The sequence below is a fragment of the Lepidochelys kempii genome, chromosome 2, assembly GCF_965140285.1.
Source record: "Lepidochelys kempii isolate rLepKem1 chromosome 2, rLepKem1.hap1, whole genome shotgun sequence".
NCBI classification, from domain to species: Eukaryota; Metazoa; Chordata; order Testudines; family Cheloniidae; genus Lepidochelys; species Lepidochelys kempii.
In genome coordinates, this window is record NC_136381.1 from 158,308,798 (window position 1) to 158,326,821 (window position 18,024).

Below are 18,024 nucleotides of genomic sequence, written 5' to 3' on the forward strand. Positions count from 1 at the left end.
TCTGAAGTTTCTGTTTAGCCTCCACTTGCCTTCCCTCCATCATCTACTCAAGTCCCCTTCAAAACTCAGCCATAGTTTCTGCCTGGATCCAAGCCTCCAGTCTTCTCTTCCATCAGATCTATCAGGCGGCACTGGACACCAAACAAAGCACCTTTCAGGTACCCACTCCAGGATAATGTACATCCCTCAGCTTCCACATCCAGTTATCCACATTGTTTCTTCCATTCCTTGGGTCACTACCACTCCTGCCTCTGTAGCCTGTCATAGCCTTCCCGCCTAAGCTCCTGGCGAGAGACAGAGAGAGAAAAACACACACACACACGCTCCCCTCTTCCCCCCTTCCCCAACTCCTACAAATTCCTATTCAAACTCCCCTGTTTCCAGCTGTTTGTTGGCTCCTTACATATGATTAGACTGTTGATACTCAGCCCAAAGTGGTTCAGAAGCCAAATTAGCAATCAGCATTACCCAAAAGAGCCTCAGTAGTATGAATTCATTGTTTCATTTACTAGAGTACTATTCATACTTAAACAGTATGACTGGGAAAATACTTAGGGTGTACATATATATATTCTTACAGCAAATATGTTGTTAACTGAGTGCAAATTGATAACTTAATTGGTTAATAACATAGTAAAAGCATCCTGATTGGTTAATAACTTTGGTTAATAATTAAGTCACACAGTGTTTTACTATCATGTGCTGCAAAGAGCTGCAGAAGACACATTAACGCACCCCTTGCAGTTCACGAGCCGCGGTCTGAGTATCACTGGATTGGGCTACCTTAAATTGAAATGCTATTATATTTTTCTTTAAACACTTCAACTAAAACAGAACAAAAATATTCACTTGTGACTCTGTATTTTCTTCTGCTTTTAAAGCCAGTAAAAAGTAAATCACTGCTATATAATGTTCAAGGCCTGAATCTCACTTTTGAAAGCTAGCCCACAGAGCACTTTCAAAATTCATTTTCACTTTGCTTCTGAGCAGACTTACAGTCTAACTGCAACCAGTCGTTAGAGGAATCTCACTGGGGAAGTCTTGGCTCCATGAAGCAGATCCCATCTCCGCGAAATCTCCATGAGGAATCCACAAGGAACAGCACTCTTCTAGTGTGTTCTGTGAATGCAAACACTTTGGCCGTCTCCGATCAGGTACTGAGTCCCCCTGAAAGTGGAAGGCCAGATGCTTCTATAGAGGAATCTGCCAATCATTGCAAAAAGACAGCACTGGCAAAAGAAGGCATTGAAATGGCACAAAGTGGAACTGCCGCTTTTTCTTCACCAAAACAAAATGACTCCTCAGAGCCAATTTCAACGCACAGTTCCCTTGCAGTCTGATGCATCACGTCTTCCATTCTGAGAAACAGCAGTACTGTGAAATACTGAAAGGCAGACTTCTCAGAGACCAATTCACGATACTAATATAAAGACTTGAGCAACTGGAACCTTTTTCATATTGGGAAGTAGCCAGAAGTACAGATCTAGAAAGGCAGACGAGATGGCCTTCAGAAAAGCAGATATCCTGGTTACAATTGGCTTGTGAGAGGTGAACAATTTTGATACAGACTATCTTCTGGGGAATGGCTGAATTCCCGATTTTATGCTAGCTGTTTGAGGGGTATTGAAAGAAGAGGCAGAAGGGGATGTAGCCACTTTGAGGGCCAAGGTGGAATAACTACCTATGATAATTTTTATCCAGCTCTGCCTCCCCTTGTTCAGAGTCACCCTGTCTTCCTGCCTGCACTCTTCACATGAGTAATCATCTCCTACTGCCTGGCCCTACCCCATCATCCGCCTTGTCACAACAGCAGATGGGTGGCTGTAGAGACTGAGAGAGGACTTTGGCATGGAGATCATAGCAGCTCTTGCTGAAGAAGTAGCCAATAGTCAATAGCAGCTGGACAGTGAGAATGAGCTTATTCACCTGCTGAGGCAGGGGCGGGCAAACTTTTTGGCCTGAGGGCCACATCAGGTTTTGGAAATTGTATGGAGGGCCAGTTAGGGGAGGCTATGCCCTCACCCCCTATCTGCCCCCCCCTTGCTTCTTGCTCCCTGATGGCCCCCCCCAGGACTCCTACCTTATCCAATCCCCCCTGTTCCCTGACAGCCCCCCAGGGCCCCTGCCCCATCCACACCCCTGCTGCTCCCTGTCCCCTGACTGCCCCCCACCACTCCATCCAACCCGCCCTCCTTCCTGACTGCCCCCCCGGGATCCCTGCCCTCATTCAACCCCCCCCCATTCCCTGCCCTCTGACCGCCCCCCCCCCTGACCACCACCCCGAACTCCGCTGCCCTCTATCCAACCCGCCCTGCTCCCTGCCCCCTTACCGTACAGTACAGAGCACCAGTGGCTGGTGACGCAACAACCGCACCGCCCAGAGTGTTGCCCGGCTGCCCAGAGCGTTGCGCCAGTGTAGTGTAGTAAATTGCTCTCCGTAACTGCTACCAGTAGCACATTCCTACGTGGAGCAGTTTAATACACTAAACTGAGGCTGAGGCTGCAGGGGAGGGGCCGGGGGTGAGCCTCCTGGGCCAGAAGCTCAGAGGCTGGGCAGGAGGGTCCCGCGGGCCGGATGTGACCCGCAGGCCGTAGTTTGCCCACCTCTGTGCTGAGGAGAGGCTAGTTGAAGGGGCAAGGACCATTTTGAAGAGGACGTGAGAGAGGGCACTAGACCAAAGAGTGGGATGGGTTTGGAGGGATCAGATGGGCAAGACAGCCAGGATGAATAATCAGCCTTTGCATAACATGACAGGTCTCCGAGATATCACAAGTCTGTTTTCAATATGCACATTTCAAACTGCTTTAAAGAAAATAACTTGTTTCTCAAAACTACAGCTACAAATTGCCAAAATTCCAGTTAGAAACGTTTGCCTTAGGTAGCTGCTTTTCCCAAACCCAGTTTTTGGAAGAAAATGGATGAAGTTCTCTGGACTTGTATTTTGAACTATTTCTCATTTTCTCAAATGGCTTGTTTTATGTCTACAAAAAAGTGATTTTTTTCCTAATTTGTTTTTGATATTGAAACATTTTAATGAACTCTCAATTAGTGTGGTGGTCTCTAAATTACAGTTTTCCTTTTTAGGATCAATCTTCATTTTGAAAATGTACATCTACCTATATTTTTCACAGGGAAAGGGGCATATTTGAAATTCACTATATATGGGCAAAATATATTTTATTTATACAGCGGAGTTTTGCTGATTATTTAATTTTTATTATTTGTGTGAGTTGAAGTGAATTGTTCTAAAGGAATATGGTCATCCAATAAATTCAGGTTTTTTCATAGGAATTGTAAAAATGTTTTAAAAGTTCAAACTTTATTTTATTAAACAACATTCTTGTTGCACACATAGGGGGCAATAACATTTTTAAATGTTGTTGGTAATATCTAAAATACTAGACACATCTGCCACAAGCACACTCGCTGCAACCCAGCTATAACCAAACTGTTTCCTGACTGTGCTACGTCCATTTGACTTAATAGAAAGAGCAAAGGCCTGGGATTCAGGAGACCTGGGCTCTGTTTCCGGTTATGCCAGTGGCCCACTTGGTGACCTTGGACAAGTCACTTCCTTCCTCTGTGCCTTAGTTTTCCCCTCTGTCAAATGGGGATAATGATGCTGACCTCTGTAGTAAAGTGCTTTGAGATCTACTGATGAAAAGTACCCTTATAAGAGCTAGGCATTATTATTAGGTATACTTTGAGGACACTTTTTTCTTTTCTTTTTTTTAAGACAAACACAGAGTGAACAACTAATGGAGTTGTAGAGTCACAGATGGGTTAATTTCATTCTAATGTTGTTCTATGTTTTCTCATTTAATATTTTATTATGTACTTTGAGGGATATTTGCTTCCTGATTTCAGAAGAATGCATAAAAACAGGAAATGACCACTGATCAGGCATCTATGCCCTCTAACGACTTCCTGCACTCCTTTTCAGATCTAGTTTAAAAAAATGCTCCTGTCAACTCAAATCCCTGCACAGACACTGGAATAAAGAGGGACATTTTCTGGCAAGTATTTTGTTCTCCTGAGATACCAAACTAGATGGTCTGAAGCTGCACTGGCTTTCAATTCATTTCCAGCTGCAGCTCAGTGGGTTGGCTTAGTTTAATCCTGTATGGTTTGAGTTTGATTATCTGTGTCCCTGTGCTCCATCCTGATAGTTAAGATCAGCTGATTGACAGTATTATTATTATTTTTTCTACTACAGGAACATAATCAGGATCAGGGCCACATTGTGATATAAGGTTTGTACGTCTAGGGCTGGTGAGGGCATATTCTTAAAAGAATACCCCCCCCCCCATTTGTAGTATTGTGAATTCCAACCATTCAAAAACCATGAAACAGATGCCAAAAAATCATGATATTTTAAAAATATTACATTTTGCATTCCATTTATTTGCCTTCAGGTTCTTGAGCTTTTAGGTTTCACATTTTCAAGCTTTTCTCTGCAATCAGGAGGGCTAGAAACAAACTTCTAAAATGGAAGCTGAGATTCTCACATACTCACATGTCTCCAGGAGCTCATGGTTTCAAAATAACTCATTTAACGAACAACAAGAAATAACTTATAAATGCAATAGTACTGCTATAATCTATCTAGCCATATTGTCTCTCTTAGTCTTTGCAACTGGTCTCTGTCTATGTGTAAGATAGTCAGTCTGTAAGAGCCAATAGGAAGTTTGGCATTCCACAGGGTATGTCTTCACTGCAGAGTTAACTTGGGCTCTTACGCTGATATTGCCACTATCTCCCTTCCATCCATACACAAACAGTCTCCCCAGAGTATGGTGATGTCTTAAACTCACACTGGCCCATCTGGGGATGTGGTTTAGAGCCTGGATTCAGCTTTCACTAGTAACCTGCCCACTTGGCATTGAGGATGTGAGCTAACTCCTTTAGTGCTGATAATCCTTCAATGCCTACCTATAAGTCTGCCTGTGTGCCCAGAAGGACACAAGAGTTCTTCCACAATTCACTGAGAGAGAATGAGAGTGGCTCAATTTACTGCAGCACAAAGAACCATGGGATATGGCCCCAGAAGTCCTGAATGCAGCCCCAGTGAGGACTCAGTAACTCAGATATGGCTTTGCACTGTAGCTGCTCTCACTCAGGTTAGGCTGATCCAGATGCTCAGACCCAGGTGTCAAGCACCCAAGTTAACTCTGCAGTGAAGCCATACCTGTAGCATCCTGCCTGGTGTGTGTCAGGGTTAAACTTCCTGATGAAACGTCACCCTTTGTAGCACGCAGGCCCACTGCAATGCCTGTTCACTCAGTCTTTGGCCTGAGGAGGTGGATTCAGGTGAGTTGTTTCTGGGATGGTGTCTTCAGGTTTTTTTGTTAGTCTATCCACGATTTGTGAGTGTATGTTGTAGTTGTGCCTGGCAGTATGATCAGGTATATATTATGAACAGAAAAGTATTTTCAACACTTTGGGGGGAGAATACACGTCAAGTTAATAATATAATAGCTTTTCTTTCACACAAGCTGCATGAAAAACAGTTTTGATACGTAGACAAATGTGCTCAATGCAGAGGTAACTAGATGAAATATAATGGCCTCTGATATACAGGGGGTCAGAGTGGATGATGTAATGGTCCCTTCTGGCCTTAAAAATCTATTAATCTAAAGCTAACAACAGGGAAGCTATTGGAGTGATCCCCTGCTCCAATCGTTCATGCAGTATCAGTTTGAGAAGATCACCTAGTTGGAAACACCTGGTGAGCTCATGGCAGCTTTGTCATTGTGCCACAGTGAAAAAGCAGTGCGTATTTATAATACAAGTAGAAATCTTAACTTGCTGTTAGGTTTTTCTGTTGCTATCATGATTCTGGAAAAACTGCAGTAACTTTCTGCAATGGAAACAACCCCTGACACACAACAAAGCAAAAGCGCTGTACACCTGCTCAGCAATCCAGGCTCTCTGGATCCATTCAATTTTTCATTTTTATTAAATGAATAGAAAAATCTTCTGTTTTGCGGCAACCTAATAAACCCTAATTTTGTGTAAGGCTGCCATTGCAGGAAAAATATTTGAATCTCTCTCTCCTTCCAACAATTACTTTCAACTTACAAATCCGTGATTCTTAGCAGGCAGCAAATTGATCTATGTCAGCAAAATCTTTCTGTCCATCAAGTTGGAAATGCAAGCACATGGGCCAATTCCACTTTTGTTAATGGGCCACTTTTCTTAATGAGAACAAATGCAGTGATAGAATCTTGGGTAATGTTTTCTCCCATCACAGATATAAATCAGTGACCCAGGGTTCCGCCTCTTCTTGAGAGATGGTATGGGATTGTGGGTACCTGGGAGATGTTCTCCCTGGTTTCTATAAGAGCTGCAGGTGTGGGGGCTTTCCCAATCATTTTGATCACTATGGCCCTGATTCTGGAAAACATCCCCACTCAGGATTGTACTTAATCAATGCTTAAATTAAGTCACCTTGAAGGCTAAGGGAATTTATCAAGTGCTGAAAGTTAAGTGTGTGCTTTCTTGAATCAGGGCCTTTATGGGACTGGAACCAGGTGGTCACAGAGAATTCCCATATGTCAGCTCTATCAGATGGAGGGAAATTAAACTTAGCAGCAGATTGAACCTAGATCTACTAGTATTCCTTTAAATGTAAAGCAGATTCATTTTTAGAAGGATAGCATTACATGATAAACAGATAGGTCTACAGTTGAATGAAATGCGTTAAAACCAAAAGCACAAAATGTAATACACAATACACAACTGTGATCAAAACCATTTGAAATTGTGCGCATATACTAATATGTTCGTGTGTCCATAAACATATGCATTCACTAAGGGATTTTTATACTACACTAGTCTCGGTAACAATAAAATTACTCTGGTACACGAATAAATATTCAACTTCACTTTTACTAGACCATATAAGACTTTTTTTTTAAATAAATAAAAGTGATTTAGACAGCAGTGGGATAAAATGAGAGGGTGGGTGGAGAGGTCATTGCAATAACTACTCTTGGGGATTTTCCAAAACCATATATTCAGAATAAATTGTGTTCATTTAAAAAAGTAATAAATGACATGTCTAGCTATGTGATTCTAACAAGAAATCAAATTCTTTTAAATCCTTGGAGTCATTTCATTGTATCGTACACTGAAGACAGAGCTTTAAGAGTGATGAACTTTTGTTTGTTCTTTAATTTGCTTGTTTGCTGCTGGTAATCCATTGTTGAAGGCATATTTCATGAGTGGTGTTCAGTCTTTCCTGAAAGAAAGTGGTTTTGAAATGTCTACGTGTGCTGTATCAAAAGAGAGAACTTGTTCCACTCATCCAGTATAGTTCAGTGCAAACAGGAATGGGCAACTTCTAAATTGGGAATAAGTCACTGCCAAGAGGATTACCCATTCTAGAGGGATTCTCTGTACAGACCTATGGTGAAGATTGAGTCTTCAGTGTCCTTTTAAGGAGCGACTGCATTAGGTGCTGGGGAAAGTCTTTTACAACTTCTAAACAGTTGTTGAATAGAAATTGAGTGCTTTTCTGAAGGCCGAGCAACCCCAACCTCCCTTTGGGTCAATCAAAAAAATTATTTTGAATGACTCGTGGCCTTGTTACAGATGGAACAGAAGCTGGATTTGATTCCATCCTCTGTACCTGGCCTATGAAACATGGGAAAGAAATTATCTAAATTCTCCATTTTTTTTTCCCTACAAAAAGAGTGTGTGTAGCAAGTAAACTTGCCTCTCTCCAGGCCCAAACAGTTTCAGGATAATGTTTCTTTACATTGAAGAATCAAGAGTTTGGAAAATACTAAAAATGATGATCTCTGCTTTGTAAATCTCCCCCCCCCCTCCCCCTCCATACACTTTTTAACCTTTTGAGTGTTGTCACAGTGGTTTGTTTCTGTGCCTGGGGACTTAACCCCCCATCCAGAAGACCAAGACTCAGCACCTGTATCTAAGTTATACCTATTCTCTGGCCTCCAGGCTGGGTGAAATGGGTCTCCTGGGCAAAATAAATGGGGAAAATTGTCAAACTGATGTCCCTAATGCTTTGCTACCCTAGTTGTAGTAAATTGTCTCATCTCTCTTACACATTCATATCTGATACTTAATTTTTTGGCTGGGATGTATTTTTATGTACTTCTGATTTTATTCTTCTTTGTGCTTTTTCTTGTTATCACGTCTCTGTCTAAATTCTCTCTGAGGTGCGTTCCTGTGCAGCGGCACAGGGGGCCACGCACTTAACCCGGCTGCGGTGTGGCGAGGACGCACGCTTCCCACCAGCTCCGGGGCTGCGACGGGGCGAGACACCTCTCCCTCTCAGCTCCAGGGCTGTGGCAGGGCGAGGCGCCTCATCCCCAGCCCCAGCGCTGCTGCAGCAGGGAGAGATGCTGTCCCCCAGCCCAGGTGCTGCTGTGGGACGAGAGGGCTGAGGGGAGTCCTCTCTCTCTGCTGCAGCCCCTGGGGCAGCTTGCACCCTACCCCCACCCCAGAGCCCACACCCCCAGCTGGAGCCCTCACCCCACCCCCCCAACCCTCTGCCCCAGCCCTACCCCAGAGCCTGCACCCCAACCTGGAGCCTGCACCCCCTGAACCCCAACCCTCTGCCTCAGCCCTGAGCCCACCCCAAACCCCTCAGCCCCGCCCCTGCCACACCTCCATATCGGTGCACATAACAAAATTCATTCCGCACATGGGTGGGAAAAAATAGAGGGAACGTTGGTCTCTGTCTTTTCCTATTATGAACGTCTCCTGAGCTTATCATTTGACCCTATTCAGAGGTAACTGTGTAACTGATGTTTGTGTGTTTTATTGTTCATGTGATTGGAGGCTTACTTAGGGGCTCATTTATAAAATAATAAATGAATGCATTCTTCCAATATTTAGGAACAATTACCCCACTGCCATATATGAAATTTGCTCAGCTATTTCTCGAGCTGTTTCCTGTCCTGAGTAAAGGCAAAAGCTGGGGTAAGGTCAGATACCTATTATGTGGTACCTGTACAAATGTTGGGTTTTTAACTGACCATTGTAAGTAAATTATTCTCTAATAAGGAAAGCTATTTTTTTAAATATTGGGAATTTATAAATACAGTACCAATCCTCCCCACCAAGAAGTTGGTGCCTTCCTATGAATGTAGATGTTTTCAGAATAAGCTAGACTGCATTTTTTGGGCTAGTACTTACACAACTTTTATCATAATGAAGAGTCTGATATTAAGATTAGCTGCTGCTTCTTCAATAATGAAACCAGAGGCAATATTTCCACCTCTATTGGGAAACGTATTAGATTTCTCAACACTTATTTATTTAAAAAATTATTTTAGCTACTGGAATGATCATATCAGTCATTTCCTGAGTTTCTCATAGTTTGATATTCTACAGCTAGTGACAGCATCGCTTTTTTGTTGGCTTAGTAGGAGTTGATATGGGAAAGTTGCTACCCATTAAATTAAAGGGGAATGGCATATTTTCTAAAACTCTGCTCTAAAAACAATGTACAAAGACTTCTTGTAATGCATTACTGATGGAAATTACTCTCTAAAATGTGAAACTGTAAGTTTTAAAGCATTTTACTTCAAGCACATAATCAATCAATACTGAAACTATTTGTTGTTTGTATTACCATAGGGCTTAGGAGCCCTGTTCATGGACCATTCTGCTAGGTGGTGCTGTACAACTCTCAAGGCTGAATCCCCACTCTGTCACTCCGAGTGCAGAAAGTGGGGGTCCACAAGGATTCTAAAAATTAATACTTGCCATTCCAGGGTTGTATTAAACTCCCAAAGTTACAGCATTTCTCTGACTTTGGCCTGGTAAACACTGCCACCATCCAAGTGCAAAAAAACCCCTTTAAACCCAGGAAAGAGCAATTGGGAATTCCTCCCTTGGGGGGGGGGGTGCCGTCAGGCCCTTTCACCCCCCTCCAGGGAAGAGCTGAGAAAGGAATTAGCTGTGGCTACCAGCTAATCAAACAGCATATTCACAAACCTCTTAAGACACCAAAAATCCAATCCTGTTCTTAAAAAAGGTAAATTTTATTAAAAACAAAAAGGAAAAAAATACATCTGGAACTTAGGCTTTTTGTTGGATCTTAAAAGAAACAATTTCAAAAATTAAGCACCCAAAACAGCTTCCTTGGAGGTTCAGCTTAAAGGTTACAAGCAAACAAAAGTATCAGGGGTTAGCACAGAGGAGATCCACAAGCCAAAATAAAATATAAACCTGATTGTGTCTGTCTAAACATTCCCTATTCAAATAATTTCTTCTAGGTATGGAAGATGAATTTTCATACCTAGTTCAAGCCATACACAGCATTGCTGCTCCATCCCTGCAGCCCAGAGAACAACAAAAGGAAAGTTTCTTTTCCAATTTTAAAAGTTCTACCTTCCCATTGGCTCTTTTGGCCAGGTGCCCACTCATTTGCTTCTCTGCACGCAGCAGAAGCTATGTCGGCGGGAGTCATAGCACTGGGCACACAAGCGCTTATGCTAGTGTAACTTATGTCGCTCGGGGGTGGTTTATTCACACCCATGAGCAACATAGGCTCTCTCTCTACACTACAGCCTAAGACCAGGATTTTTAGCATCTACAAAGTTATGAATTTCAAAATGTCCTCTTGGTGAATAATCTACATGAATAGTGTATTCACTGTTTACCTTACTTAGAATGACCAGTTAGCAAGTGTGAAAAATCAGGACAGAGTGTGAGGGGTAATAAGTGCTCTGAATATCAGGACTGTCCCTATAAAATCGGGACATCTGGTCACCCTAACCTTACTCTGGTTGCAAATTGGCAAATTTGAAATGATTCACTGTAAGTCAAAATTCCTGTAGTGGCTGCTCTTCCTGAGTGAAATTCACCTAGTGCAAAGGTCTATGCACCAATTAAATTGGATTTAAGTCCTATTCTGAGGGCATAAGTGGTACATAGGCCTCTTGCAGATCCTGGATGAATTTCACCCTCAATACTGTCTGTGAATGATTTCTTGATCTGTATGTTGTTTGTGAGCAATTAGCTTTGAGCATTCAAAATTCAAGTTGCTTTTCCCTGAGTGGGTACGTTTAACCTTTAAAATCAGTAAGATACGTAAAATACGTAAAACCTTAAAAATTACAAGTTTGAAATGTACTTTCGGTGACTATTCTGTATTAAAGGCTTAAAACCCTCTATTCTGACAAGCATTCCTGCCAGGAAGCTAATTGGTTGGAATAGTCATAGAAACTGTACACATACAAGAGCCAAACAAATTCAATTATCTTGTTTAAATATGTAAGTGAATATTTGCTGTAATGATTTGCAGTACTTGCCTAGCTAATGCTTACTGACATTTTCAGTGAGGTGGAGGCTAAATGCCCACCACAGCCCTACCTGCGGTCCTGCCTGATCCAGAATGAAACACAGGGGAGGGACAGAGTTCACTTAAGGCATTCCTGCACATGCTATAATCTGTGTGGCAGATGGATACAGCAGACAAGTGCAGCCAACAGGTCTCAGTTATGCATTTGACCATTAAAGCACCTTATACACCTGCAGCAGAGAGACTGTGACATATCAGGATACAATTCAGACTAGTGGGGGGCTGCGTCACTCTGCTCTGTAACCTTGGGTGCCTTACAAAGCATTGCTGAAGTAGCTCCCATGTGGGCCTCTCAGACAGACTTGCACGAAAGCCACAGGTAGAGGGCTTGTCTACACTTGTACTGCTGCAATGGTGCAGCTGCATAGTGCAATTGCACCACTAGAGTGCTTCATTAAGACACTACTGATGCCGACGGAACAGCTTCTCCCGATTTTCCACACCTTTGAGCGACATAGTTATACCGACATAAGCTGGTAGGGTAGACCAAGCCCGAGTGTCTGTGTTTAACGGCAGCTTACCAATTATACCCTCTCACCAGCCTTGGTTATACTGCAGGGTGACCCCAACACACCCCCAGTCCTGGCTCTTCTCCCAGAAATGTATGTCCTATACTGCCCAGCCCTCTCCTGGATAGTACAAATATTTTAAGTCCATTATTCCTTTCATGGAATATTATACCATCTCATCTTAAATACAGTTACCCAGACACTTCAACTTAAACACACTGGATTAGATGAAACTATAAAACAAGTTAATTAACTAAAAAAGAGAGATTTTGAGTACAGGTAATGAGGCATAAGTCAGAAATGGTTACAATAAAAATAAAACACTTACTAGTGCCCAACTTAAACTACATTAAAGTCTAGCAGAATTTCTAACCACACGCTGCCAGCAAGGTTACTGACGATATTCTTCAGGTCAGGACCCGCCCCCCACCACGGAGTCCAATGTCTATTTTCCTTTGTCATTTTAGGTGCAATGCCAGAGACAAAAAGTGAGAGATGGGAAGGTATCTTGGGGTGTTTGCCCCTTCTTTTTGTAGTTTCAACCCCCATCTTGAAAACATTTCCAGCTGGGAACCAGGCTGTTCCCTGATGGTTTTTTCCACCTGTTTGAACTTCCTTGGTTTTTCCCTTTCTGCTTGATGACTCTGTTTACCATAGGCGCTGACTTTCACTGTTCCCAGTGAGTGCTTGACCCCACCCCTACCCCTGGCCCTGCCCCCGCATCGGCCCTGCACCACCCCCATTCCACTCCTTCCCCCAAGTCCCCACTCCTGCCCCACCTCTTCTCCACCTCCTACCCTGAGCGTGTCATGTCCCCGCTCCTCCCCCCTCCCTCCTGCAAAGTCCTAAGCACTGGGAGGTAAGCAGAGGAGTGGGGACGCGGCGCACTTGTGAGGGGGAGGAGGTGAGGTGGGATGAGGGGAACTTGGCTGCTGATGCACCAGAGCACCCACTAATTTTTCCCCATGGGTGCTCCAGCCCTGGAGCACCCATGGAGTCGGTGCCTATGCTGTTTGCCTTACTTTGCATTTAAGCAGTAAACATACACTCCTTTGTTCAAGACAAACCTGTCTTCTGCCTAGACGGGTGTGGGGTTTGGAACATGCGCTAAAAACATCACACAGGGAACTTTTATAACTTCACATACAATGTTTACCACCCATTTTATCAGGACAATACTGACCAGCAAATTGAGTTTTCAAATATCTTACAAGGCAAACCTTGTACAAAGATGATTACAGTAGTGTGTAGGGTGTGAATACAGGGATGTATTCTGTCACAGGGACTTAAAGGTGAGTTTCAGTGCTTTCCTGAATTGGGATACTCTCTTGAATTAGGCATCAATTTGCTTAGGTTCAGTCCTGCAGACAGTTAAACACAGGAGTATCTGCACACAGCTGAGAAATCCTACTGAGTTTAATGGGACTACTGTCATGCATAAAATGACTAAGGAGTGGGTTTGCAAGGGAGGCCTTAATTATTTTTATTTTTAAAAGGCTAGTTCTTTCAACAGTTAGAAACTGAGGAAATAAATCCATAATCCTGTTTGAGGGTTTAGCCTTTTGAGTTGCAGCCTAACCTCTAGACTTCTTCCCTGTTGTATGCCCTGACTCAGACCTTTTAGAAGGCAGTTAGATAGAACAATAAAAGAGAAACTGGGCTAGCCACTTGAAGAAATTTTTGGCAAATTCTCAAGTAAATACATCATGCAATCATCTGCTTGAAGTATTTGGGTTTGAAGTGTACACACCTTTGAAAGCACTCAAAATAATTCTATGGCCCTTTTCCACTCTGTTTTGCAGTGCCATGTCTATCAAAGATTGGTTACCCATTTTAGCTACTTCTCAAAACTCTTAACAAAGAGACAAACATCTCACTATACATATTCTTCAGTGGTACAGTACATGTGCAAAGTAAAAGCAGCGCTGCCGATGTATTAAACCTGCAGAGGTTCTGGAATGTAGGGTAGATCACTTTGGGAGGGACAGGAAAAAGGGAGGGAGAAGAAAACTGCAGGTTATGTTCAACAGCTAAAGGTGTGCTTGAATGTTTCTTCAGAAATTTGAAGATAGATTGTAAAAGGGTTTTCTACAATGGAAACCATTAAAAATTCAACTTTTGCCAACTTAACACTATCTTCTACCATAGGGAAAGACTGCAGGATTTCAGATTCCAGTATGTGGTAACTGCTGGCAAATAATGGAGATTTAATGACTACTGTAAGTGACCAGTTTGATTGATTAGTTTTCTTTAAGGTTTCAGCCAACTAACAAGAAAATTCCAAGAATAAGGGCATAATCTTTCACTCTGACTTGATGACAAGAGGTGCCGGCCACATGGCTTGGTGGCAGCACACTGATGCGTGGCTCAAGTGGCCGTGAGCCTGTCACATCAGGATTGTGGCACTAAACAGCATTGCACAATAGTGGTGATTCCTCCGAGCACCTTTGTACTGATTTCCAGATTCTTACTAGCACGGTTTGTAAAAGAAACCACTTGCTCACCTGCCTCCTGGGATAGTGTGATCTTGGCCATGAAGATGTAACCTAGGAGAAAGAGGAATGGATTATGAAAAGTCTGAAAAGGAAAAAATGAGCTGGGGAATACAAGGTGAGGAATCCTAGAAATGTTTGAAGAACTGGCTGATGACAAAGGGGGTGGGAGGGTGAGGACAGAATTGCTTTTCTACATGAATGGCAACTATTGTTAGAATCTGGGTTGTGATCTAATTAGATCTTAGTGTTTTCCTAAGTGACTTGTCTTTCTAGCAGGCACTCTGTGAGAGATTTCACATACACAGTCCTATCAGCACATCTTGGTCCTGACCGCAGCCACAGCACCTCTTACTTTATATGGTGAGAGTCTATTTGTGAGGCCTTCAGCCTCAATAGTATTTGGGAATAGATGTGATATGGTGTATACATGAGATTTATAAATCGCTCTGCCATGATAAAATCTGTAGCTCACTTGATCCTTTTAGCCTTTCCCGGTCTTGTGTTTTTCACAACAAAAGCAATGACGTTTTTTGTTTTAAAGCCGTTCTGATAACATCAGCCTCCCCTCCCCCCAGATGCTCCACTCAGTTATTCAATTGTTTGGGTTACGTTTGCTGGTCATTATTGACCTCTTTGTTAACACAGCTACTGTTGACATCATTTCTTATCCAAAGGAGATAAGGCCCTGTGTTCTCTGACATCTGCACAGGGCAACACTCCAAGCCCGAATTACCCATTTATATCTGAAATGTTTGTTTTATGAGCTTTCTAATGAGACTTGTTTACACTGGGGAAAAAAAATCCCTGTAAATGGGTGCAGTATTCTCTGTGTTAAAAACAAATCAATAATTCAATGAAATGATGAAAGAATGTGCTTTCCAGCGGCTGTTTGTAGATTTTAGTTGCTAGGGTATTGGTAACCAAGGGACACTGTGATACACTCTGCATATCCTTACTGTTCTTGACAACGAGGTTAAAGACTATGCCCCCATCAGCTCTCTGATTAGAACCGGTTTGGAAAATGAATGCAAGGAGAAAATCCTGTGCAGCCCCTGGAGCCATTTTACAGCTTCTCATTTAATCTAGGCAGGATGTTGATTCTGTTACTGAACAGGGCTATGCAGTCGGCTTGTAAACCTCTTATTTTTATTAAGTAAAAAATACCCCTCCCCGGCCTGCATTCATTCTGTTGACCCCCAGCGAAGGAACATTTGTCCTAGCATATGGTTTATCCAGACTTGCTGCTGATGGCATTATGCCACTTTACATATGAAAGGGCAGTTTCTGCAGAATTAAAAAAAAAAAAGCACGTTTTTCTTGTTAATATTTGATTTAATAATGTAATCCCTTAACTGCCCAAGTAAAACCATAGCCCCACCTGTGTCCTGAAAATGAGATTTGGGCTCACAAATGGCAGCTTCCCCAGACCATAAACAATATATGTTTTCAATATACTTCAGCATATTCCTGAAGTCATCCAAAATATATTTCTGGCCCCCCAGAAGCGTGCAAGGGGCTTCACAAACAAATGAGAGAGGCATGCTGTTGTCCTGAAAATTTCCACAAACTCAGAAGAGACAACGAGACAAAACAAGTGAGTAACAACACGCATGTGTTTGGGGAGGGAGAGAGCACTACGTAGAAGGATGACAAAGGTTACCATAATATTGTTAAATTGCCAAGACACACACATTTTTGTTTCTACTCTTCCTGCTGATACCATCCCATGTTTCCTCTCCAAGCCTTGTTCGTTCATTCACGACCTAATTCCAAGTCTTCCCTCCCACCCACTAATTTGGGCATATGTTCAGTCCCTGTCCAGTAGCTAATCACCTACTTAGTTACCCCTTTTATCCCTACTACCAACAGTCAATCACAGACCAATTTACAGAGCCTGGAACTCAAATGGCATTGCAATCATCAGTATGTTGAGGTGTAAATAATCATCACTTTGTTACTAGTCCCTCGTTGTTCTGGACTCCCAGATGACTTAGTGCATCCTACCTCTAAGGGTCATGTCTGGTGCTCTTAGAAAGTTGAGAAATGTACAGCTCTAACTGATAAATAAAAGTTGGGGAAGATACAGTCCAGTTCAGGTAAAGCTGGATGCTTCTTCAAACCATCTAAGTCTCCTGATGGTGCGAAAGTGGAGTTAAAATTATTCTGCATTGTAAACTGCAGCCTCTTGTCAGATTTCCAATCCTTCACACTTCTGGTCAGGCTGGAGATATTGTGAGAACAGTGCTTCTTTCAGCACTGGTCCCAGTCAGAATCCAGAAGTGCAGGGAAGTTAATTTATTATCTCTGTGTAAATTTTTTGAACCCCAAACGCATTGTGTTTGAGTTTCAGGCAATAGTTTGGGCTGGTTATTATTTTCCCTAAGCCACTAAAGATTGTTGCCTAATAAACAGGACACTAGAATGGGAGTCAGAGACCTCTGTACAATTCTCAGTCATAGGCCAGTCTGCTGGGTGATTTAGGGAAAGTCACTTTCCCTCCCCGGGTCAGAGTTTTCCCCTGTAAAATGGGGATAACAAGCCTGCCCTCCTCTGTAAAGCACATTGAGATCTACAGCTGAAAAGTGCTAGATAAGAGCTCAGTGTTTTTTATTAAGAAAGTTTCATTACTGAACTCCATAAAGGGATATGTATTTCTAGTTGTCAAAAATACTTGTGTCTGCAAAACACTAATTTAAAAGTGAAGGTCCAAATCGAGAAGTCTGGCTGAGCTGTGCATTCAGCTGCCTTTGTGGCTTCCCTATCCTGGGCCGGTGCATGTTGGCCTAAACTTCCTGGCACATGATAGAATAATCTCAGGACTACTCTTACAGTCTGTGGCCCTAAGGGGTTATTGGAGCCACTGGGATACAGTGGCTCCCTGGCCATGCTCTCCTTTCCCTAGCTCTGCTCCCAGTGTCCAAGCCAGGAAGGAGAGATTAGCACAGGGCCAGCCAACCTGTTCCTCTGTCAGCTGCTGATCTCCCCTACCGTGGTGATTAACCTGGCTGGGTTTGCTCAATGCTGTAAAATGCAGAATCTGGCTTTAGAACTAATTGCTGCATGAAAAAGTTCAGTTGCGATGTTGCCAACGCTTGTGATTTCAGCCAGGGCAGGAGGCCATCTAGTGATGACATGAAATGCTCCAGCCCTTGTGCAAAAATCAGCCCCGCCTGGAGAAAACTGCCTCGGATTGGCTGCTTTTCGCACTGCCCTGACACCGTGGAAGAGTAGCCAATCGGAGTTACTGCAGGAAGCAGGCAAAACTCTCCTCCCCTCAGGAGCCCAATCCATTCTAATGGGAGGGGAGCAGGAAAGAGGGAGGAGACCGAGCCGAGCAGCTCAGGGCAGTTCCACCCAATTCTCCCTACTCCCCTCTTGTGAGCAATGGGGGTTGCTCGTTCTCCCTCCCTCCCAGTACGTGGCCTTGGAAGGGCCAGAAGGGGGTAAGGAGCTGCCTCCACCAGGCCTGAGGGGGAGATGAGGGTTAAGAGTCCCTGCAGCTGCAGGAGGGGCAGAGGTAAAGCTAAAGGGGCAGAATTGATGAGGAGTTGGGGAGGCTGGGCAGAAGTGGGAAGAATTCACGACAAATTCAACTACTATTTCTATGCTGGCGACTCTCAGATCTACCTCTCTACACCAGACCTGTCTCCTTTCTCGATCACTGTGAGCACCACCACT

General features: G+C 43.2%; 1 protein-coding gene across 1 annotated transcript in view; it reads left to right on the forward strand.

Annotated features, from left to right (window-relative positions):
* The window catches only part of LOC140907199 (palmitoyltransferase ZDHHC11-like), a 91,166-nt gene extending 87,756 nt beyond the window's left edge, over positions 1-3,410 (forward strand). Inside the window, 1 exon segment of the mRNA XM_073332579.2 lies at positions 991-3,410. Coding sequence (XP_073188680.2) covers positions 991-1,340 — 350 coding nt within the window. The 3' untranslated portion in view covers positions 1,341-3,410.
* Positions 3,411-18,024: the final 14,614 nt, after the last annotated feature.